General features: G+C 40.9%; 2 protein-coding genes across 2 annotated transcripts in view; one reads left to right on the top strand and one right to left on the bottom strand.

Annotated features, from left to right (window-relative positions):
* The first annotated feature begins 53 nt into the window (after positions 1-53).
* LOC117731519 (protein disulfide isomerase Creld1) lies at positions 54-2,909 on the top strand. Its single transcript, XM_034533931.1, has 6 exons — positions 54-142; positions 794-965; positions 1,056-1,139; positions 1,747-1,842; positions 1,951-2,091; positions 2,168-2,909. Exons 1-6 carry the CDS (start codon positions 137-139, stop codon positions 2,386-2,388), a joined length of 720 nt encoding a protein of 239 aa, XP_034389822.1. The 5' UTR covers positions 54-136; the 3' UTR covers positions 2,389-2,909.
* A 571-nt stretch (positions 2,910-3,480) lies between these two features.
* Positions 3,481-23,355, bottom strand: part of erc2 (ELKS/RAB6-interacting/CAST family member 2) — a 33,277-nt gene continuing 13,402 nt past the window's right edge. Inside the window, exons 4-18 of the mRNA XM_034533685.1 lie at positions 22,932-23,087; positions 21,927-22,094; positions 21,020-21,187; positions 19,921-20,058; positions 19,246-19,386; positions 18,908-19,048; positions 15,276-15,478; positions 11,656-11,667; positions 11,095-11,218; positions 10,745-10,905; positions 9,870-10,017; positions 7,675-8,397; positions 7,392-7,455; positions 7,109-7,274; positions 3,481-6,991 (exon numbers count right to left, since the gene is read on the bottom strand). Of these exons, the coding sequence (XP_034389576.1) occupies positions 7,429-7,455; positions 7,675-8,397; positions 9,870-10,017; positions 10,745-10,905; positions 11,095-11,218; positions 11,656-11,667; positions 15,276-15,478; positions 18,908-19,048; positions 19,246-19,386; positions 19,921-20,058; positions 21,020-21,187; positions 21,927-22,094; positions 22,932-23,087 (2,310 nt within the window). The 3' untranslated portion in view covers positions 3,481-6,991; positions 7,109-7,274; positions 7,392-7,428. The remainder of the gene's footprint in view (positions 6,992-7,108; positions 7,275-7,391; positions 7,456-7,674; positions 8,398-9,869; positions 10,018-10,744; positions 10,906-11,094; positions 11,219-11,655; positions 11,668-15,275; positions 15,479-18,907; positions 19,049-19,245; positions 19,387-19,920; positions 20,059-21,019; positions 21,188-21,926; positions 22,095-22,931; positions 23,088-23,355) is intronic.

Below are 23,355 nucleotides of genomic sequence, written 5' to 3' on the forward strand. Positions count from 1 at the left end.
CGCCCGCTTGGGATGTTCGGTTCAAAATCTTTTATCAAACCCGAAGTAGTTTTCAAGTTTGAGAAGCACATGTCAGCTGCACTCACAGCTTTTACACTTTTACAAAGACGACACAGTTCAGACTCAGCCGAAGCTCATGGAGGTAAAGAAAACTCATGTATCTTGTTTGTTTTGAAGGTACAATTAAATGCTTCGTGTGTTTTACCTATGTAACTAAATGTGAAGAAGTATTATTATCAAAAAGTATTTCAAATGGAAAGGACCCATCCCAGAGTAAAGTATTGAGCACGTAAGCAGCATTAACGTTGTAGCTTTAACTATATTCTGTGGGATTCTGTGGAACGCACATAAAGTCATTTCACAAACTGTTAAGTCCCTATAAGTCAGTATGACTAAAACACATGGCAAAGCAATGTTCAGGTTGATAATTACCGATATGCAGTTGAGTTTGACACCATAGCAGCTACGGTGTCAAATGAATGTAAGTCGCTTTGGATAATAGCGTCAGCTAAATGAAATGTAATGTAGGCTACTTAGTTACTTCCACCCCTTCAGACTCCTCATACTCTTCTTTGTGCCTTGATCACCACAAGAAACAGCAACTTATTATTCAGAGAACATGGGATATAAACTGAACTATATTGTTACAAAGGTAAAGCTTTAAACATACTTTATTTTGCCAGCAATTTGTTCCCAATTATTATGATCCCAGTTTGCAAGCATCATTTAACCAACCTAGTTATGTTATTTTGGATGAGATAAACAACTTTATATTGTGGATCTGATGGGACAGATGGGAGAAAGGATGCTTCACAGGAACCTGCTGCAGGCTGCTTGGCTGTGTTGGCTGTTGGCTGTTCAGGTGCACAGCTGTCCAGATACCTGCAGCAAGTGTTCAGGCCCAGAAAACGACCAGTGTGAGGAATGCAGAGCGGGATGGACACTCCATAATAACATCTGTGTAGGTACTGTATACCAAGCATTCATAGATACTTACATACATGTAATAAGACAAGCAGATGTTCTAAATGCATATATGTTTGCATCTATTTTAGACGTCGATGAGTGTGGCACCGAGCTGGGTATCTGTCCTACAAACAGTTACTGCTTCAATACGGATGGATCATTTGATTGCCGAGGTCAGTGATTTAGAATTGTTTTTTTTTCTAGAAGTGGAAATGAAATAAAAAGTGTGTCAGAAAATAGTGAGAAATACAAATCTATTTGTTTTGCCGATGTACAATGTAGGATCAAAGGGAGCAAAGCAGCAAATCACCTTTGGAAAACGAAATAAATTACTTGAATATTTAATTAATCGGCTTTGGAAATTTGTGTCTCTTCCTTTTCGACTGATTCACTTATTGACTGATTATTGTTTCAGCACTAATCCAGGCAGATGGAGCCCCAAACTGACAAAAGGTGATAACAAGTTGTCAGACAAGATACACATATATCTAAACATATCATTATAAGATACTGTTAGTCATAATGATACCAGTATTAACACAAAAAACTCCCTTTTCTTCCCGGACAACATGTCCCATTGTCCAGAGGATGTTTCCAGGTTTCCTAATATTTACATGATAATAAGATAGGTGTGTCTATGAACAGTGCAGGGTATGTGTGTTTGTGTGTGTGCTATAGCTTCCTATCTGAGATATACTTTCTTCATAAAGCTACACCAGCCATTATATATGGGTGATTATATTATCATATATATTTATAAAATGGTCCCTCTTTCATTAGACTGTTCCCCGGCCTGTGTGGGCTGTATGGGTAGCGGACCAGCACGCTGCAGGAAATGTGCCTCTGGATTCACACTGACAGGGTCCAAGTGTGTGGGTAAATGCAAAGTATTATTTCATCAGTATGGCTTCTTTGTGTGCTCCTGAGGAGCTGCGGTATGTCTCTGATGAGATTGTATCATGCGTCTCTCTTTGTTTTTCTCAGATGTAGATGAATGTAGTGACAGGGTACTGGCCTGTCATGGTCTGGATGAGATTTGTACCAACACAGAGGGCTCTTTCCGCTGTGACTGTGCTAAAGGCTTCTTCCATAAGGATGCTGTCTGTGTGAAGAAGCAGCATCCTAGTGGGTCTCATCATAAGCACAATCATGTGAACTAACCTAACCTCAGCGCAACCTTTCAAGTGTGTCTCTTGTGCAGGTGTTCAAGAGAAAGGTCTGTTTGAGGATATCCAGGACGACGAGTTGGAGGTGCTGCAGCAGATGCTCTTCGGGGTGGTGCTGTGTGCTCTGGCCACATTGGCTGCGAAGGGAGATTTGGTCTACACATCTGTATTCATGGGAGCATTGGCCGCCATGGCAGGGCACTGGCTATCTGACAGGGGAGACCGGTTATTAGGCGGCTTCCTAAAGGGACGTTAAAGCTTCAAAGTGTTGCAAAAGGACTTTCATGAGCCACTGCTCGGCAAGGCCCTAACAATCATAGTTCAGACAAAGCAGATGAATCGTGTGCCTTTACTTGTATAATAGACAAAAGTTATTGATATGAAGTTAGCTTCAGCTTTCAAACGTCATTCTGTAATATCACAGAGCTGTGCAAAATGAGTGGGAAAATCGATTCTTGACCTTTTAAAAGCCAGTTTGACAAAGTTTCATTCAAGGTGCACTTACCAGCTTCGTCTGGAGCTTTTCAACTATTTCACTGTCTTCCTCGGTAGATTGAGTTTGCTTTGTTGTCACAGACTCCAATCATTGATGAAAACCGTTAGATGCTTTTGAAATCAGTTAAAGCGTCAGGCTTATTGTCCAAAGAGAAAGAAACGTGCTGAGATCGTCTCCTGCTTTTCATGTTTTTTAAGCAGCCATCTTGTTCTGTTCTTGTTCATTTGGAGCCACCAATGCACAATGTTGTCATTTGGAGCTTGATTAAAGAGGAATATACAGCTTGCTTGTTTTGTGTGCAGAAACAATGTATTAGATTGACGTAATATACTGCATCAATGACACTGCATTTGCACTCTTTGAATATAAAGTTATAACATGAACAATGTAGATCAAGTACTATTCTAGCCACTTTTCTCAAAGTGCACGATTCTCTTAAGAATATAAAACACAAATAGTTGTCCTATGTTAACATACATACCCAGCATTTCTCTTTCATCCTTTTGCAGGGTCCTTCTGTTCCATCCATCCATCCATTTTCAATACCGCTTATCCTCATTAGGGTCGCGGGGGGGTCCTTCTGTTGTTAATGACAATTATTATTTTTTGTTACATCTGTTAAATAAAATAGCACTACTGAACGTGATAATCCAGGACTTTTGTTAGTGGAACTTAAATGGTAGAGGTAGAAATTGTTCACCAAGTTAGCTCAATTGTTGCCATTATATATGAATAATATATTATGAAATTGAAACTGATATGAAATCAAAGCAACATTTGACTTACTAGTGTGCTTTTTTTAAATATAAGATTTAACTGATTTTAGTAGAAAATCCCAAACAAAGTCAGAAAGAAAGTCACCTTTATTTGATGGATATAAACAAGCTGGCCAACACTCAATAGTAATATTCTGATACAGCACATACAATAGCAAACTGGGTCACTGAGGACAGCCTCCTAGGTTTAAAAAACAGACAACATCACAGAGTATCCATGCTTCATTCAAAACTTTGACTCTCTTGCTTTTTTTTTTTTAACTTTAGGGACTTCCTCTGATAGTTTTTTTTAAATAGATTTTTCTCTGATGCATTCATAGCACGCACACACACACACACACACAGATCCATAAATGCAGCTATGCACACGCACACATCTCTCTTTTCTGAATACATTTACACAAGCAACCGCATAAACATGCTGTACTCTCACAAAACTGCACAGGCTGTCTACTAAGGGGACACAGTAAGTGAGACACACACACACGTCACTCTCAAACACAACATCACACCGTCACAATGCACGATGCAGATGCAAGTAATGAACGAGGAATGATGCTTCATGGGAGATTAGCTCACGTTCACACAAGTAATCATTCAGCATGCTGGACACTCACATTTAACTTGTTTCTAGGTCTTTACTGTACAGCTCAAAACATTTACATATACAAATAGTACAGTCTCAAACTGGCATATTCGGTAAGATTAAACAATAGTAAAAATAAAGCTAACTTAAATACAAAAAGTAATAAAAAAGTAAACAATGTTTGTTCTGTCACAACAAAAATGTTTCTGGCATTGGTCACAGTGATTTGTTTGATCCAAAGGTTCAGCAACATATTAAAAGAAAAACAGCTTGTATACAACAATAAAGTGAAAATATGTGTTAGGCTTTTCATGCTTTTTTTCTCGAAGGCCTTTGAGAATTACTGGTGAACCTACAGACCTTTCAACTCAAGTCTTTCTATACAGCTGCTTCTAGGCACAGATGCACACTTGACTTCTTGACTCCACCTCACACTGAGTGCGATGTCATTCACAACCAGGATTAGTCTTTCGTCTAAGCCTAGGAAACCAGCCCCAGCCTCTAAGCCTCTGTGTCTCCTAAACCTTTTTCTGATACAACAGTTAAGAAATCGCTCTGCATAGAGAACAGGAGATTATCCTTACATCATCGCTTTCAGTTGGCACCTTATGTAAAATTCAACATGCATGGGCACAAATTAATTGTTTCATGTTTTCTACCATGTAAATTATAAATGGTATTTCATGGTAGGAGAACCCCCTACTTCAAGTATTCAGTAGTTAAGGACCTGAAAATGGAGGATTCATACTCCGCCCCCCTGATGGTGAAGTGAGAAGATTTTTGCTCCTCTGTCTGCTTGCATTGTCTTTCCTTTAAAAAAAAAAAAATCCAAATCAGGACTTTTCTCTTAACAGTTGTAAACACAAAAGTTTCACACTATTGGTTGATTCTTGGTAAGTGACATGAGCTGTAAAGGTTCACATGTGAAGCGGACACAACGGGTGATGCATGGGTCACGTCGGTTTGTGGAGGATGGGTAGATGGAAAGACATTTATATACAACAATCAACACTTGGCCATATAAGTGAAACACACCGGCATCATGAGTGGAGGGAGAGGAAGTAGGGGATTGTCTTGAAACGGTCTAATTCCATTTTCCACTACACTGCAACAATGCGTGTTGGTTTTTCTACTTAATCAGCTGTCACAGTCACATATGTCACCATTTCTGTTTACAAGACGACAACGACGACAAACACGCGAAAGAAATGCATTTCGACAGAGTCACTCAAACCTCCACTGGGATGTTAAATGTGATAGTCCTCACTCACAAGTGCACGTTTCTGACTGCTGAGGGCAACAGACATAATCTCATTGCTACTTATGTGAGCTGCAAGTTTCAGTCTTTTTTTCATTGTTCAAAGTTGTCACCACAAGCGGTGTTCAACTAAATGTTTTCACATTGAAGAAAGGAATGTAATAATGTCATCTTTACTAGACTTCTAGATAGATTTGGATATACTTGTCTATTTCACATAAACTGCTCTAAAGCTCTTATTTTTTTATTTTTGGGCTGTCCTGTGTTTTCAGACAGGGAATGTTACTTGCTGTTGAGGGGGTTTATTCATGTACAATTCAGAGGAAAATCACACCACTCAACTCTCTAGATAAGACGTCTCTCTGACCTCCAGCCAGTTAGAAAAATAACCATGAAGAAAAAAAAACATATTATCTTGTCAGTTTGAAACGATTTTCTGACCACGTATACACACACTATAGATTTCTCTCTATATGTATAATATATGCATATCTATCATGTTTGTGTACAGTTTTTTTTTACGAGGCACAGGCCTCCTTGTTGAGAAGGAGAAAACAAGTCACTATGTTTGGGGAGGTCACACAGACGACTGCTGGAAGAGGAGAATTACCAGGGAGAGGCGAGCAGGAGCATACTGTGGGTCAGATACTGGGCTGTCAATAGTACAAATGGACCTGCAGGGAAACATCTATTGAACATCCTCCACTTTATAGTCTATAATGTATTTATAGTAGCAGTATTCATAGAGGGAAATCTCCTCCCTGTGGGTCTTGAAGTGATCGTTGCTCACAGAACCCCAAAGGTCAAATCGTATGTACAAAGCAGTCTTTTTACAGTCGTTTGTGAAGCCCATTATTGGATCAAGTCCCTCTCCTGTAAAAGGACTAAAAGATGTTCTTGACCAGGTCTTCTGACACCATTTAGTTTAAGCACCAGCAAGAAGCACCATTAGTAAAAATTCCTGCAACACGGAGGAGGTGCATAGGCTCAGAAACTTAAAAATAATCTGACTGATGAGTAGTTTCTGACCACTCTCTTGGCTGCTCTGATTGAATGGTTAATTACACTTTGATTAATACATTTAATCACTCTAGACTGACATCTGCATAGATTGATTATTTTGACTACTGATTAAAATGAGGTAAACATGAAGAGAAAGATGAATGGAAACCAGAGCCTTGAGGCTAGAAAAAAATCCAGGAGCTCGTGTAGCAGAGGAAACCACCGATGCTGCAGGCAAGGCTAAAGGCGGACTATTACTCAGCACAGAAGAAATGACAAAAAAAACCACTATCTCTTTCAGAAATGCTGATGTTGGTCAGGTATTAAGGTAAAATCAGAGTGAAATAGCTCATCAACACAATCAGATGATTAAAACTACAGAAGAGTCATGAGGGTCATGATAGCCAGGTAGAGGGGTCAGATGTCACCAGGTTGGTCAGCAGGGCAGTGAGGATCGAGAAACCATGAAAGAGTCAGGTAGAGGAGCCAACCGGAGCCAGAGGAGTCAGTCAGGCAGGTGAAACAGACAGCAAGACAACCATGATCTTGGGTCAACCACAGGAAGAAGGATGAGGAACAAATACTGGGCTGGATCTTTGCCGGGAGGTATCAAGAGGGCGTTGTTGGCCTCAAGAGATGTAACACACAGCACATCTTTCTCTCCATCAGCATCAACATCTGTCTATTTCCTTCCAATTCAGTTCCGTATCTGAGATCCTGTGCTGAGGAAGTAGATGACGTCTGCTCTTGTTCACAGAAAGAAGAAGTTCCAGGTCACCTTGAGCAGAAATGTATTTTCAATACATAATAATATTTTGTGTGCTATTATATATTATGAAACAACATTTTTTAAATTACCTGCAAAGCTGTCAGTGACCTGCACACCTGAGTGCCGCCTCCTCTTCCCCGGTAGATAAACAAAGGTCCCATTGCTGAGCGTTTATTGAGTGGAGGTAATAAATGTTTGGTCGGGTAGTGTTTCAACATGATGGCATGGCTGTGCTCCCAGTAGTGACTGAATCATCTGATGTGAGAGATAACAAAACACAAAAATCACCCAACTGTTTCTTTTGCTATGAAATATAGCAGACACAGGGGACACTGACAATCATAAAGTGGGAACATCTTAAACATATCTCACCCCTCAAAACAATATTAGAGCTTTGGTTGTCACAGCATTATGCCCAAATGCCCTCGTCGTCATCCTGTTAATGTCAGTGTTACAGGCCAACATCAGCGATATGCATGAAGGGAAGAAAGTAGACAGAAACTGGAGTAATTGCTGATCCGAAAACAGCAGGCAGTGTGATAGAAAAAGTAAGCGTCAGATAATATATTAATGTGCTAAGTAGTTGGCGTTTTGCTTTTGGCAACGCATTTTCATGGTTTTATTTTTCAAAATGATTACACAAATGACATCTAACCTGGTCCGGGGCAGGGCGGTGACCAGCATGTGGGGGTCCTCGGGCCGGCCCTCCGCGATGGTGGGGCGATGGGTGACGTGGATGCTGGGCGTGGTGCGGGTGCTGAGGGTGTTGAGGGTACTGAGGGTGCTGAGGGTGCTGGGGATGTGGATGCTGGGGGTGGGGTCCTTGTTGTGGAGGGCCATGAGGGTGCTGAGGGTGAGGGTGCTGCGGAGGAGGGTGTCCGTGTGGGTGCTGTGGAGGATGCTGTGGGTGCTGTTGGTGAGGGTGTTGGGGCTGGGGGGTGCGTGGGTGCTGTTGATGCTGGGGAGGTGGTTGGGGGTGCTGAGCGTGCTGCTGAGGGTGCTGTGGATGAGGTGGGTGAGTGTACTGGGGTTGTGGCTGCTGAGGATGCTGTTGGGGTGCCTGTGGGTGTTGTGGGTGTTGCGGATGCATGGAGTGTGAATATGGAGTCTGCTGGGCGTGAGGAGCTTGAGGAGCATGGGGAGCGTGGGGAGCATGAGGAGCATGAGGAACGTGGGGAGCTTGAGGAGCATGGGGAGCATGGGGAGCGTGGGGAGCTTGAGGAGCATGAGGAGCATTAGGAGCGTGGGGAGTGTGGGGGTACTGCGGCTGAGGCTGGGGCTGAACGTGCGGAGGCTGAGTCGGGGGGTGGTGAGGACCATGTGGATGATATTGCTCATCTTCGTAGTTGTCAGCTATCAGCTTCATTCTGCTTTGTGTCTGTAGAAAGATGCAACTGGTTAGTGCAAGATGATCAGCAGTGATTAATAAAAAGAACAGTATTCCCTCACAAAGAACATCAAATGAGCATCGCACACATTTTCAGTATATGTTGATTGACATATAAACAAGAACACCTTACAATAATACAATCCAGGGCAATAACCATGCAACCAACACTGAGGCTTATATGTTTTCTTTCTTCAGCAGATGCTTTTTTTTCTTTATAGTCCTTTTTAAGGTCTTTGTGATTTAGTTTTGAAAATACAAAACCAAAAGAAAAGATATTTTCAGAAATAACTGTCTTATAAGAAGATTGATCCCATTCTACCCTTTTATACAGTCAGCAGCCGATTAGCTTAGCTTAGCATAAAGACTGAACACAAACAGCCTGATGTCTCCTGTCCAAAGGTAACTACTACTCACTAACTCACATGTCTTACTGGTACAAGAGTTATATTGTTATGAAAAGACAAGTTGTAATTTAAAGGGAGTTTATTAATAGTATAATATTTACCATATCTTTTCATCAAACTCTTCAGTCTTGTCTAGTGTCTATCAGTCTGTTTCGATGTGGGTCTAAGCTTAACCACTTTTTGTTTTTACCAATGAAATTTACTTTATCTTTACCATTATTGTATGTATACATTGTTATGATTTATGAGAATAATTTGTGTAACTACCTCTGTTTTTCTTACTTCAAAGTTATTTCATTTAATGTTATTTATTATTTACAAAAGCAGCTGCATGTATTAAGTTGAATAACAATGAGCAGCATGTTTAATGCAGGTTTAACAATCAACATTTTATATTTATTAAGGAAACATAGGGCACTTTATAGAGACACAATGAGGCCATATTGTCGCTCCCTGAATTCCTGGTGTATAAATCATACTCGAGTTAAAGACCTGAGAGTGTGATTTAGAATTAGAAGTTAAAGACTTGAGATTTGACTTGGTCTTGACTGCTGTGAGACTTTACTTACTTGAGACTTCATTCCTTGAAGACCTGACATATTTTGAGGCTTGAAAGCAAAAACATTTAAGACTCAAGTTTGGACCTGGTAAACGCACCTTAAATATTACATTATTAGACTTATGGACTGAATGGATTTGACCGCAGCTATCCACATGAACAGAGCTTTGATATGAATCTATCAGAGCTGATATCATGTTAATGGCCAGAAAAGAGTGGCAAATGACTTGCAATGGGCAAATGAGCACTTGCAACTTGACTCGGAACTGTGTGAAATGAGTAGAGACTTGACTCCGCTCTGATAAAGCATAATGAGACACATTTGGGGGAAAACTAAACTAGCAAAGAGGACCAGTGGTTATGCGCATGCACCGCCCCCTGTAGATGAAATATCTAGTTGCCTTGTGCAGCTACATGTTTCATTTGTATTACAGTTGCCATGGCAACCAGCTACATTGCAGACAGTATTTCCCTTGACATTGTGCTGAAGTACTAACATGTTGTTTGAGCTGGTGCATCAGTTTGTCCCGCTCCCTCTTGAGAGACAGCACCTCCTCCTGGGTCTTCTTTTTATTGGACGCAGACAGTTCCAGCAGTGCAATATTAGCATCTTTCTCACTGATGGCTGCCAGCAAAGCTTGTTGCCTGCAGAACAAAAACATTATGGATCAGCACTTATAGTATAAAAAATAGAAAGCACATTAAACAAATGGTATATCAGTGAGACATCCCATTACACTCTTTCATCCCCAAAATTATCAATTTAATGTAACTGCATGCATGTCAAGTGCAAGTAAAACTACATACGATCCAGATTCAGTCAGATGATGATCAATGAATGACAAAGTCAAGGCATTAAGAAATCTGATTGCTTTGTACTCCTGTTGATGACGGCGTAATGTTTGCCTCACTACTAAGCGTGAGAAGTGAGTGTGACAAATGTAGTCTGAGATTCAAAGAAGTGGAGTCATTAGACATTTATACACTTACTTTCTTTCTTGCTTAGAGTTAGATGAGAAGATTATTACTGCACTGTCTGTCGGTTTAATGCAAAGTTACAGCCAGTAGCTTGTTAGCTGAGCTCAAAGACTGTTCACAGGGCTAAACAGCTGGTTGGTTTAATCCATATAAAGAGTGAGTTTTTGTGTGGGTTATGTTTATGTACGGAACTATTTTTTGGCCAGCCAAGGAGACGGCTCTACCACTGAGCCACAGCCGCTCAAATACATTTAAAACATCATTTTGGGAGATGGATTAGAGAGAATTTCTGTTTCCAGACCGGACATGAATCCGTCCCTTTGCCAGAAACACACCAAGAGAAGTGAAATAATAGGCTGTCTTTGTGAGGCTGACATCAAATGATGACACTAACTTCATTTCCAGTATCTCCTCCAGCTGTTTCCTGCGCTCCTGTCTCATGTTGGTGAGGTGGCCGTCTCTCTCCTGTAGCGACTGCTGTGTGGAGGAGAGACGCTGCTTGGTGGAATCCAGCTCCTGCCTCGTCCTTTCCAGTGTGTTCATCAGCTCCTCCAACTGCATTAGATGGGAACACACATCAAATGTGTAAATAAGACACATTCAGTAACAACAAGTAAATTTAACCATATATCAGTAATAAATACACTCAGCTAAGACTAATGCAGTCTAACACAGTGCGACAATAAATCCTACCTTCATGAATGTTATAATAAACTGGTGTATTTCTCAAAAGTAAATCTGCACCTTTACGTGGTGGCCACTGTCCATGGAGCTGTCTTTACGAGGGTCTTGTCCTAAGCCTTTCTTTTCCCCTTGTGGTCCCAGTTTGATGTTTGGACCCTTCTTTGTCAGGTCTTTGCCTCCTTGTCTGTAAAAACAAAAAAAATTTAGCATTTCATGCCAATAATCTTTCTGATTTCCATTCTGTAAGTGCTGTAGTATTTATCTTTTAAGAAATGCAAAATACATACTTGAGGCAATAGTGTTCCATAAGTATGAAGTATATGTGTGATTAGGGTACAATATATTCTCATATATCCCAACAAGTAACATTAAACAAACAAAAAGAACAAGTACAGCGTAAGTGACAATCATGTCAGGTGCATTTTGAATAAATCTTGTTTCAAAATGGTACCAATCATGAGTGAGATCACCAGGACAGCAAAAAGACATGAGCATCACAGATGAATTGATAGCTTCATGTTAACATGACATTGCTGAGATGACTCACAGATTTAAGCACCGGAGTTAGGATGGATATGGACAGAGATTGGAGCTTGATGGGAAGGGAGGGGCTTTACTTACCTGGGAGCTAGACTGCAGATGGAGAGAGTAAGAGATAGAAGAGGAGGGGATGACGCGACAAGTGGACGAGACATTGGAAGCAGCAAACGAAAGCACACAAAGGAAAAAGTAAAAAAAAAGAGACATTAGAACCAGAACATAAAGAATTAACCACAAAAAAGAAAACAATACAGAGGACCCAGAGGAGATCACAGTGTGTTCATTGTAAAACAACATGGGAGATCACAGAGGCACCTGTGACAGCCGCTGCTGTGCAGTCTGACACAGCGAATGCAGGATGCACCTTCTCTGAAAACATAGAACCATGTGCATCTGCTGCCCAGCCTGGGAGTGGCAGACATGCAGTCAGACAGGCACAACGATAAGGGAAGAGAACAGGTCTGAGTGTCGGGCAAAAGGAGGGGAAGCCAACAGTGGTTTGAGAGAGAAGGTGTTAGCTGAGAATTAGTTATGGATGCAGGATTGTTCAGACAAAAGAGACCCGACTGGACTGACATACTTCAAGATCAAGGTTCAGTCCAGATCCTACCTACTACAGCACCTCACTCACAGAGCGCGTGTAGACCTGGAGCACAGCAGCTCTATTCATGCAGGCAACTTGGTTGATCATTTCTCTGAGTATCTGGTAGAGCAAGCTAGGGCAGGGGGGGTAGGTTAGGAGGAAGAGTAGGAAGGTGGGCACCGGGAAAGCCCTCTAGAAGAAAGACGGGCTGTCATGTGATGTTACTGGAAGGATAAGAGGGTTAGAATTACAGATGAATAGGGTAACGTAGGGAGAGGTGGGCAGATGGGTGGATGGAACGAGCAGGGGAAGTGTGCTCATGGCAAGAGGACGACGACTCAGATTTAAGGACAGAAACTTCCTACATAAGCTGCAACAAAACAGCCATCACCACAAAATTACACAAACAAAAGTGTATGTGTGTCTGCAAGTGTTTTAGTGTGCAAATGTGCTCTATTATAGCTCAGCGAAGGACACTGAGGGACAAGAAAAACAATATAGTCAACTAAAATGGTTGGAAAAAAGCGAGCAGCTAGGAAAATCACACCAAGGAAACTGCTTCTATTGCAGTATATAGTGCAGTATTTACAGTATTACCGAGTATTAAATATCTATATTCAAGTGCAAATTTTTATCGGGGCCTTCAGTTACAACTGTATAACTGTAAGGTGTGAAATTTGGTTGCTAGTTTGCTGAATCCTTGGTGTGAATGGTTTTATTGTGCGACTTTACCATGTATCATAACAGAAACAGGTCACAAAAGGAAATAACGTCTACAGTTAAGGGGAATCAAAACAAACACCACAGAATATATGAACACATATATTGCAAAATGTGCTTTGTACTTGTGAGCTGGCTGAGGTACAAATCTCAAAAAAGTATTTGTGCCACATTGGTGCAATTATTAATACTCATGTGTCGTTCTCATGCAGTTTATCGATGTGGTGCTTTAATTTGTCATGCAACAAAATCTTTGTTGACATAATTCCCAAGTCCATCAGTGCAGATATAGATTGCTTTTAATGCTGGTTACCACATGCAGTTTGAAAACATAAACATGCCATATGAACTCTCTCACACAGACTGATCTACGACCATTCATAGCACATACAAATTCCACTGAGCAAACACATGTGACAGAAAAAAAAGCAAGGCATGAATCATGTGTACGGACGGGTACAACAATGCAGACCAAAAAAAAGAGCCCGTCACTCTGATACAAAGATATGAGAATCCGTTCGACAGCAGGCGGACCGAGGCAGACAGGTGAAACCAGATGCAGTTGCAGCAGTCACAGTCGGAGACTTTAACCACACAGCCAAGTGGAAGTGCCAGGGCAGAGCACTCACTTTCCCAGGAAATCCCACACCATGCCCCCTATCTGCTGGGGGGCAGCGGACACAGAAGGGAGCGGGTCAGGGGGAGCTCTGCCACCGGGACGAGGGGTGGGGCGAGGGGCAGAGGGAGGGGGGCTGGTTTCAGGGGGGCACAATGGAAAAGAGGAGGGTTTGCATAGGTGATAGAGAAGAGATAAAAAAAGAAAAACAGAATCGGATTTGAGAAAGGAGAAGAAAAGGGAGGTTTGAGACCAAAGTGGAACATGATCAACGGAGGGCGGTGAAGAGAGGGACAGTTGTGCATGAATCAGAAGATAGAAAGAGGAAAGGAACAGAAAAAAAGAGGGTAAAGATGGCAAAAAAGGACAAGAATACTGAATTAATCAAATGCGACCAATAAATTAGCATGACAGAGAAATGAAATGGCCCCTACCAGTAGCTGGGCAGGAACAACAGAAATGGTTTTGTCACTTTTAAAGTGTCTGTCATTGGCAAACGGTGCTCATGTGTCGTCCTCATGCAGTTTATCAAATCTTTGTCTCATCAGTTTAAATTCAAGTAAAGGATAATGATGGAGGAGGTGAGCTTTATTCATTTATTTAACCATTAACTTAAATCAGTCTGATCTCTTCCATTAAGGGGATGACTTAGCGGCACTTGTGTTCTATTATCACATCTAACAAAGCATCACAGCTTTAACAGATGTATGTCAACATGCATTCAAGGAAAGGTGTATTCATGTATTTCTGAGTATATTATAAAAGCCTGGATAGAGTCTGGATCCAGTGCAAGACACTGATCGTGACAAACTCATGATGTCACACTTGTACACACCACCAGGAAAATGACAGTACATGGATACAAAAAGTTAATTTAGAACATGGAGAACATATAACAGGGCACTTTAAAGTTGACAAAGAGCTGTTTACTATTTGACTTTGTCTGTTGAAATCCCATGGGGAGAATAAAATGCTCATAGCCTAATAGCCTCAAATAGTAGCATTGCAATGGGTTCACCAAAATTACGAAAAATAGAGGATGTACACCGTACACATAGAAAGGGATTTGTTCGTCTTTTGTTCCCTTTTTGATTGTGGGTCTCTCTCTCTGCTGTTTCTTGTTTTGTTGTATATTGTATGTTTGTAGTATTGTATCTCTTGATTCGGAGCTGGGAGGGACAGAGCGATAACAACAGCACTTCTTCCTATCAAGCTTGAATGCATATTATGTAATGCTTTTGCTAAATTAATGTAATGTGATAACGTCACAATTTTGGTGAAATAGCATACACATATACTCATTATATGAAAAAAAAGAGTAATACATCTGGGCAAACTGAAGGTTAAAGGAATACTTAACCCACAAAATGACCGTTTGTATATAAATGACTCACCATGTGTTACCTTGCAATCTTATTGACAACACGTCGACCCGCGCAGACAAGTAGCTGTAGTAGTAGATGCAAGTGTGAGACTGTTTATGCAGAAGCGTTTAAATATTAAGGTTGTTTTTGAAGATGTCTGTGTCTGGAAGGTATGTGACCATACGACTGGATAAATGAGTCTTGGATTATACTGCAGGAGTAATGTGAGTGTCTGTAAACCGATGTTATGATATAGTTTTGCTGTTGTAGAGCTGGGCCCCCATTTTCTTCAAATCAGACTGTTTTAAGTTTTCTTGAAGCATTTAAGGTAACACAGGGTGAGTAATTGGGGAAGATTTCCTTTAAGATGTCTTTGAATACTTCAATAAATTAAGTCAAGACAGTCAGATCTATTTACCTTTCCAACTCAGCAATCTTCTTATCCTTGTCATTCTTCTCAGTCTCAACCTCTCGCAGGATGTCCAGGAGTCTCTCCACCTCTGTCTGAGCCTTGTTGACCTCGTCCTTGTAGTAGCTCACCTCCTTCTCCAGCAGCTTCACTCGGTCCACGTACTCTGGGTTCCCTCTGGGGCCGGACTGCAGCTCCACCTCATGGGCTTTCTGCATCCACGTGCCGGGGAAAGATAAAAACAAACAAACATGCACACATGTACACACCCGAAGATACACTCAGTTAACATGATAACATCAACACAATCATGCAGTACAGCACAGAATGTGTTACTGCCCAAGGAAGAGAGATACATACAGTACACTGCAGTCCATCACTGTCTTATATTATCCCCTCTCTCCCTCTCTCTCTTTCTGAATGAATAAGTAAAATGTTGTGAACAAGGGCATCATTACTGGTGCTGGCTCATTAGCTGTAACAGAGCTATTATTTAGTTCCATTTAGCAGCCTTCTGAGACTCCCAGTCACTTTGCACACTTGGTGAGCGTGCGGAATGCAGGACTGTGCATCTTGTGTTTCTGCAGCACTTTCACGATCAGAAAATAGTAACAAATCAGTGGCAGGGAAATGCTAAGTCATGAACCTGTCTCTTTGGTTATCCGTCAAACTAATCAGAGCTTTACTGCTTGATCAATATGGACTAGTGTCACCATTATTGCAACAGTTTGTAACTCTCTATGAAGTACAATACAGTGGTACACATCACCCTTGAGAGAATATGCAGCCACACATGTCACAAAAGTGCAAGAGTTGTACAGAGCCAGAGAGCATCCACCAAAACACTGCAGTGCTCTCCAACCACGAGTGATACCTCAGCTAACCGCACCACACTGAGACGAGAGAAAAGCGTGGCAACACTGACAGTGACAACATGCAACAAGGTCGACTATGTCATGCAAACCCAACGAAGCTGCACAGTCTTTGTGATTTTCAGTCAAAAGAATGGAGAAACAGAAGCAACAGGGACCAATTTAATCTGTCTCATATTTTAAGCATGAGGAACGATGTTAGGATTCAGCTTGTGGGAGATTTCCCCAATTATTCAAATTGCAAAATATACATCAAGTTATTTTAGATCCACTAATACATGTCTATCAAAAATAACTTTGTTGGACATAGAAATTAGACTCCAGTCAGCCTGTGGGTATCAATGTGGACTTTGATGAGAGAAGTATGCTAAAGCTGAGGTTTTAATGAGGCGTTTCAGGGATGTAGGTACTTATTTTTCATTATTATATTTTTCAGATTTGTTTCTGTATTGATTCATCCTCTGTTTCTGTGACATATTGTATACTCATATATAAAATAAAGTACCTCAGGATAATTGAAGCGTAACCTGTTTTGTACCTGCGATTTTACTAAACTGCAAGTGCAAGGGAGAAAATACCAAATGTCAGCATCAGCGCACCCCTTGTAACTATTTACAAAAGACAAAAATGTAAGTACTCCAAATAATTAGCTATCAAGTCATTATATACCATCCTTCTGTAACAAATGGAAAGGATGGGGAAAGTTTGGCTATACAGTTCATTACAGGGTTGTATGTGTCAAAAGATTAACCAGACGTTAACCCCATCAGGCCATGTCCTTTAACAACGGAGTAGCCTTTGGGAAGAAATTAATTAATTATATCCTGCTCTCAAATATGATAACGGTCTCGTGACTTCGCTTTAATCTTTAAATTCTTTCATTTTTTTCTCGTGCGCAAGATTAAGAAAATCTCACTGGAGTTAAACAAACTAATCACAGATAAACCAAGTACGCAGCCACAATTAGAAGACACACATTAGATATACTGTACACTTTCCAACTGACCGAATAAAGTGAACTTTAAATACTGCATATGTTGCACCAGTCTCACCACAAACAAAAAGGAATGAGTATGTTGCACAGGACTCCGAGTGCAGTATAAAGCTCATTATATTATTATTATTATTATTATTAGTACAGTGCGATGATCAACATGCATCTGGATGGCTCAGTGCGTCAAAGCAGAACCTATTCTTGGGGCTGGCGTGGTCATATAGCATGGTTCTAAGAAGTTATCAGTGGTCCTCATGCTTTCAATATGTGCCTCAGAGAGCTCAAGAGAAGGACTTACAGGATTGTTCATGTGACTGAATAGCTGCTCAGCTTGCTACATTGCAAACGGAGGGGTTGAGGAAGGGAGTAGGGCGGGAGAGTAAGTGTTAGGATTTAGTCTGAGCCAGAGGAGAGAACAGCAGGATCAGACATGTTACAATACGTGTTTGACAGAGCAGTAACATAGTCTCAGTACAGCACATGTTGTTACAGATTAGGACAACACATCACAGACAAATGCAAAGGAACAGACACAGGGATAGTCTGTGGATTATGGAGTAGGAGGAGGCGTGGGAGGGTATTTAATGGACTGTCTGTTCCCTGCAACGGCCTATCGAAGCAGTGCAGCCCGTTAAAAGGAGAGAAAGCATGATGGTAGCCATTAACCTAATTAACAGTGTTTTATATAAGGCAGGTTCACGTTTCTGGTTCAGTCCAGATAACAGTGATATTTACAGAACAGGAATTAGCTTAATGAGGGATTACAGGTTTTCATCTCGTTAGTGTGTTCTGTTGAAACATGTTTGATTAGTCCTTCAAACTGATTCTTCATGAAAATAACAGTGTCAGACCTTAGCTACAGAAATATATGAGCAGGGAAAGAAAAGACAAACACTTTTAATTCTAAGAATAAAAGGAGTAATTCACAATTGGTGAAGTCTACAACTACTTAAAAGTCTCTATCCAAGCGGTCCCTGGACTCACAGTAAGCTTATTATTTTGTTCACAGTGGACACGCAAGCATTGGTATTTATCTTAGTTCAGTGTGATCAATGATGGACATCTCTCAAGACCTCCTTCAGTGCAGAGAAGCCCTCCACAGCTCAGCTAAAGTTGAAAAATTAGTGTTTTGGTGACTAAAATAGACAACTCTTGATTTATAACAATAATAACAATAACAATTCTCTACATTTTTTTATAGATTTATGTGGGTTTGTAATTATGGATTCTATGTTCCTTGTATGAGTGCATTCAGTCTTTGTGTTGCAGCCATGTAGCGTCTGTTCTGGAGCTTGTGATCAGATTACATGGTATTCTCAGCAGGTGAAGTTGCAAAATAGATGTTGGTTTCAGATGTAGCTTATGGGATACAATAAAAAGCTAAAATACAGCTACTACAGGAAGCTTGTAGTAAGATTGTATTGCAAACAGCTGTAAATCTGTAGGAACATGTATTTGCTACGATAAACTGCTGTGGTGTTTACTGATGAGCTTGTTGAGGGTTTTTTTGCACTTCAGATTTTTCCTCTCCTTAACTGCAATGCCAATGTTGACAGAATGATAAAGCTATTCCAGTATTACAAAAAGGAAAGATGACTGTGGAAATGTAAGATATTTGTGTTGAGAACGGTGTAACTGTTGTGTAAAAAACTAGGGACTGACATCTAAAGAATTGATTGGTAATCTGTGAACTATTTGCATCTAAATCAAAAATATAGATCTAGGTTCAATATGAGTAATGATGAGTGATTCTGCACTGTGAAACGCACACTTACCTTCTGCAACTGCGTCTCCAACTTACTACACTCCTCTTTTTTCTGCTCAATGGCAATTTCCAGTGACTTGAGCTTTGAATCCCTCTTGAGGCCAGAGGATGCCAGCGATGAAGCGTGTTCCTTTAAATCGATGAGACTGGACTGCAGGTGGACAGACAGTTAGCACAGGTTCAAGGCCAACGTACCACAGCTTAAATGTCATATAAAGACCTGCTAACAGAATATACTGTACAAACCAGCAGAGTAGAGAAACATAAAGGCACAGCATGTGGACTATATGCAGCCATGTGGACACACCCGTACACACACATCTCGTTGCTCCCTGCATACTCACTGACCTCTTTATCTGTTAATTCTATATGCAGGCTGTTGACCTTCTCCTTCAGATCCTTGTTCTCCTTCTTATATGACTCCACTTCTTCCAGACGTTCTCTGTCTTCCCTCTCCCTTTGGTCCTTTAAACGCTCTATAATCCTCTCCTAACACACACACACACACAAAAATATTTAAGGGAGTTACACTTAAGAATGCTCTAAAGAGACAATTTAGGAGTTCAAAGCGTCCTGCTGAGCATGAGCAGTAAGACACATGTGTATAGCGACTTAAGACTAAAGTGTAAGACTAAGCATTCAGAGCAGCTCTCAAGTGGCACCTTCAAATTTTGAGAAATGTCATAAACAAAAGCTTAAGTTTGCGAGTGGGCGTAAATGTAAAGGGTTATTACTTTAATCTTTGATTTTAAAGGAAAAGTTTGGGAAATATGCTTATTTGCTTTCTTGCTGATAATTAGAGGAGAAGATTGATACCAGTCATATTAGTACACAAGTATGAAGCTACCACCTGCAACCAGCTAACCTAGCTTAGCATACAGCTAGCCTGTCTCTGTCCAAAAGATGTCCCACTAATTACAGGCCCTAAAAATCAAACCCAATCCCATTCAGTGAGGTAGACACCAACTGCTGTTCATGTCCCACTCATTGCATACAGACCATAATGCTACAGTGCAGTACTACCTTCTCTGACAGCGCCTCCTCCAGGGTGGCCAGGGCAGTGTCTGTGTTACTGGAGTCGGTCTGCAGAGACTTGACCCTGTCCTTCAGGTTCCCCAGCTGCTTGTCTTTGTCCCGCAGCTGCTCCTGCAGGTTCTCAATCTGGCACAGCGAGGAGGAGACCGGGAGGATGGTGGTGGCACAAGGGAGAGAAGAAAGCAGAGAAGCAGAGGTAAAATAGCATGATCGCAGACGTATTTAAAGTAGGTGTAATAGCTGGAATCGGCGATTACGAAAGTCTTTGATGATTAATACCCACTACAGACAACGTCATGTTCAAAATTTAAAATGTGTTGGGGCTTTACAATGAAGCCTTTTCATTTCAAGAAATACATCGAAAACTGACAGAATTTTAAGAAGAGTTTGAGAAGCAGAATAAAGAGTGGAACAGAATATAAATCAAGTTGCCATCTGGGAGAAAGTAGAAATTGTGCATTAGGGCTAATGTAAAACACAACAACTATTTATAGACATTAAAACGTGCACTGATCTAACTTTTCATATTATATGATTGACACAACAGAGAAACAAAACCGATGATCCACCACATCGAGATAAAACAAAGATTTAGAAATCACAAGAGATAAAAGTGGATGGATGAGGGAAAGACGGTGTGATAGAACAAGAGAGGAGAGAAAAAGAAGCAAAGGGAATGGGTGAGCAGGTCAGGGTGAGAGAGGGAGTAACACTCTGGGTATTTATAGATTTAAGAGTCAGTGAGGCAGAAATATCTTCTAGCTTGTCTTTCTATGGACACTTTCCCCCTGAGAGCCACATAGAGTCTCTCACTCTAAATGGAGAGAGTAACCACTCTGCTTTGTATTTTCACAGAGCGGCTGGTTGAGTCCAGAACACAAGAGTCCAACGAAACAATGCGTTGCGCTCATCGTTCATTTAACTGTACATCTGGAGTACGCCGGCATAGACCTTCGCCTACTCTCAACCGATAAATAATGTAACAATAACATGGTTAGTGAATGGTTTGGAGAATTATTTCAATATTTTCCTCAGTTTGTATTCTTACACCCGAAATGGCAAGGTTTCCTCCAACTCTGATTCTCACCTTCTTCTGCAGGACATTGATCTTTCTTTCTTTGACCTCCAGCATGTCCTTCATGTCCCTGATTTCTCCGGCGAGAGTGCCCTTCTCCTCCGTCAAGTCCTGCAGCTGCTTGGTTTTCTTGTTCAGAAAGGACTCTTTCTCCTCCAGACGCAGACGTAGAGCATCCACCTGAAGCGAGACACGGACAAAAATACACACTGTAGTGAGTAGGGCTGTCCTCGACCAACGAAATCATAGTTGACTAACACTGATGGCATTTTGTCAACTTATTGATTCAAACTAAAACTGAGCTTCTCCACAAAGAATCACACAAAACCATTACTTTAAATATTGTGTAAATATAAATATAAGCCATGTGCTCATAAGTTCCTTGGAAATGAGTAATTTGGCATGAAAAAGCATAAATAAATTACTAATCGACTGAAGACATCTTGGTTGACTAAGACCAAAACGATGGATTAGTCCACTAATAGACGAAGACAGGCAGCCCTAGCAGTGAGTCTGCTAACAATAAAATAATCTTTTAAGTATTAAACTTAATCTACATGCCATTGCAAGGGAACACATGGTGCTGAGCAGGTGTTTATTTACGGTGATGATCTTCAATTTGTGCACTACAACGTAATGCTTCCCCAGTAATTTATGTATTAGTGCAGCTTTCTGATGTTTTCTATGTTTATTAGATGTGCTGGGCCAGTACACTGCACATTACATTTCTTTGGTGGTGCCCTGAGTCACAGTAAGTGCATCCCAAAGTAAATACATTGCTGATATGATTTGTCATAATAAGCCTTGTGCTTGCCTTGATCAGTTTGGCTTGGAGTATGAAAATGTTTGTGAGGTAGTGTATTGTTAGATTAATTTACTGTATGTGAACAAACAACGTTAATTTTTTTCCCCACATTACCTCCGTTTGCAGGATGGCAGCACGTTGCTCCTTGGCAGTGAGAGACTCCTTTAGCACCTCAATATGCTGTTTGCAGTCTGAGTTCTGGTTGTTGAGGGTCTCTAGTTTGGTCTGCAGAGCCAGCAGCTCCGACTCCTTCTTTGACAACTCCTGCTTCAACTGGTCAATCTACAGACATGTGAAACAAGCATTTACATGAGCATTATCATGTTATACCATCACGGGGTGTGCGTGTGTGTGAGTGTTCGACAGCTAGTCAGTACAGCTATTACACTATTTTCATTAATGCATTTTTCCCATTACAAATGCATTTGGGACCGACTCCCCTGCATTCATCATGTTTTATACATCATCTCTATTCATGATTAATGAAAAGAAGTCTAAAAATAGAATAACAAAACTGTGTCTGTGATGTGAGGAGTGGTATGTAAACACAGAGCCGAAGCTCCGGAGAGACAGATGAGCTTCAGAGAACGACGCATGCACCTTGATACGCTCGCAGATTCACGGCAGCTCTGCTGGTGTGTTGACACTGAAACTCTAACTAACACAACATATCACGTCTTCATGGGCAGAGAGCTGGTTAAAACACTGAAACACAGGGAAAGTCTGTTTAATAATAACTAATCTATCACTTGGCAGGCGTGCGCTTCATTATTTGAACATAATGCAAGTCACAATTGTCTGTTGGCAGCATAATAGCAAAGTAACCGTTCTTTATACATATGTAGGGAAGAAATTATAAGTATTTAATTAGACCAAAGCATGCGCTTGCTGATTTAGCCTTTTTTGGTATTTTTGACACTGAAAAAAGAAACAGCATCTCTCAGATAGATAGTTGCCAACAGTGCACTTTGCTGATGCCACTAAATGCTAAAGCAGAAACACATCAACATAATTTAGCATTATCTGCACAGCTATCTGTATCCAGAACGACTCAATCGTCTTTGTTTTTCAGCCACATAACAGGATCTGTATTTCATGCATAGAGCAGATGGTGTCTACCTTGGTCTTCATAAACTTAGAGTGGTTCTTGTAGACCTCCATCTGTTTGATCTCCTCTTCTCTGTCCTCTGTGTTCAGTAAGCCGTTCGCCTTCAGCATTTGAATCTCATCCTCCAGATCTCGGATGTTGCGCTCCAGAGAGGCAATTTTGGTGTCCTGCACACAAACATGCAGAGAAAACACAACTCAAAACCCAGAGTGTCATGTCTTTTTTCAGTTTGATGCTGCAAATGAAACTGAACCAGATACGAGAGTCCAGAACAGATAGAAAGACTGACAGAAACAAAAAAGATATAGAGACTAAAAGACAGAGGGAGTGAGAGAGAAAGATTTAGCAAGATAAAGATAAGAAACTCTTTGCTGTGGCTGAGAGCAACTGCAGTATCTGTCGGTGAAATCAGAAGCTTTCTATCCATCTCTTTGC

The sequence above is a fragment of the Cyclopterus lumpus genome, chromosome 5 (assembly GCF_009769545.1).
Source record: "Cyclopterus lumpus isolate fCycLum1 chromosome 5, fCycLum1.pri, whole genome shotgun sequence".
Taxonomy (NCBI): Eukaryota; Metazoa; Chordata; class Actinopteri; order Perciformes; family Cyclopteridae; genus Cyclopterus; species Cyclopterus lumpus.

Coding starts and splice junctions, on each gene's coding strand:
- LOC117731519 (XM_034533931.1), top strand. Junction 1,140..1,746: donor TGGATCATTTGATTGCCGAG/GTCAGTGATTTA, acceptor CTCTTTCATTAG/ACTGTTCCCCGGCCTGTGTG. Junction 2,092..2,167: donor TGTGAAGAAGCAGCATCCTA/GTGGGTCTCATC, acceptor TCTCTTGTGCAG/GTGTTCAAGAGAAAGGTCTG.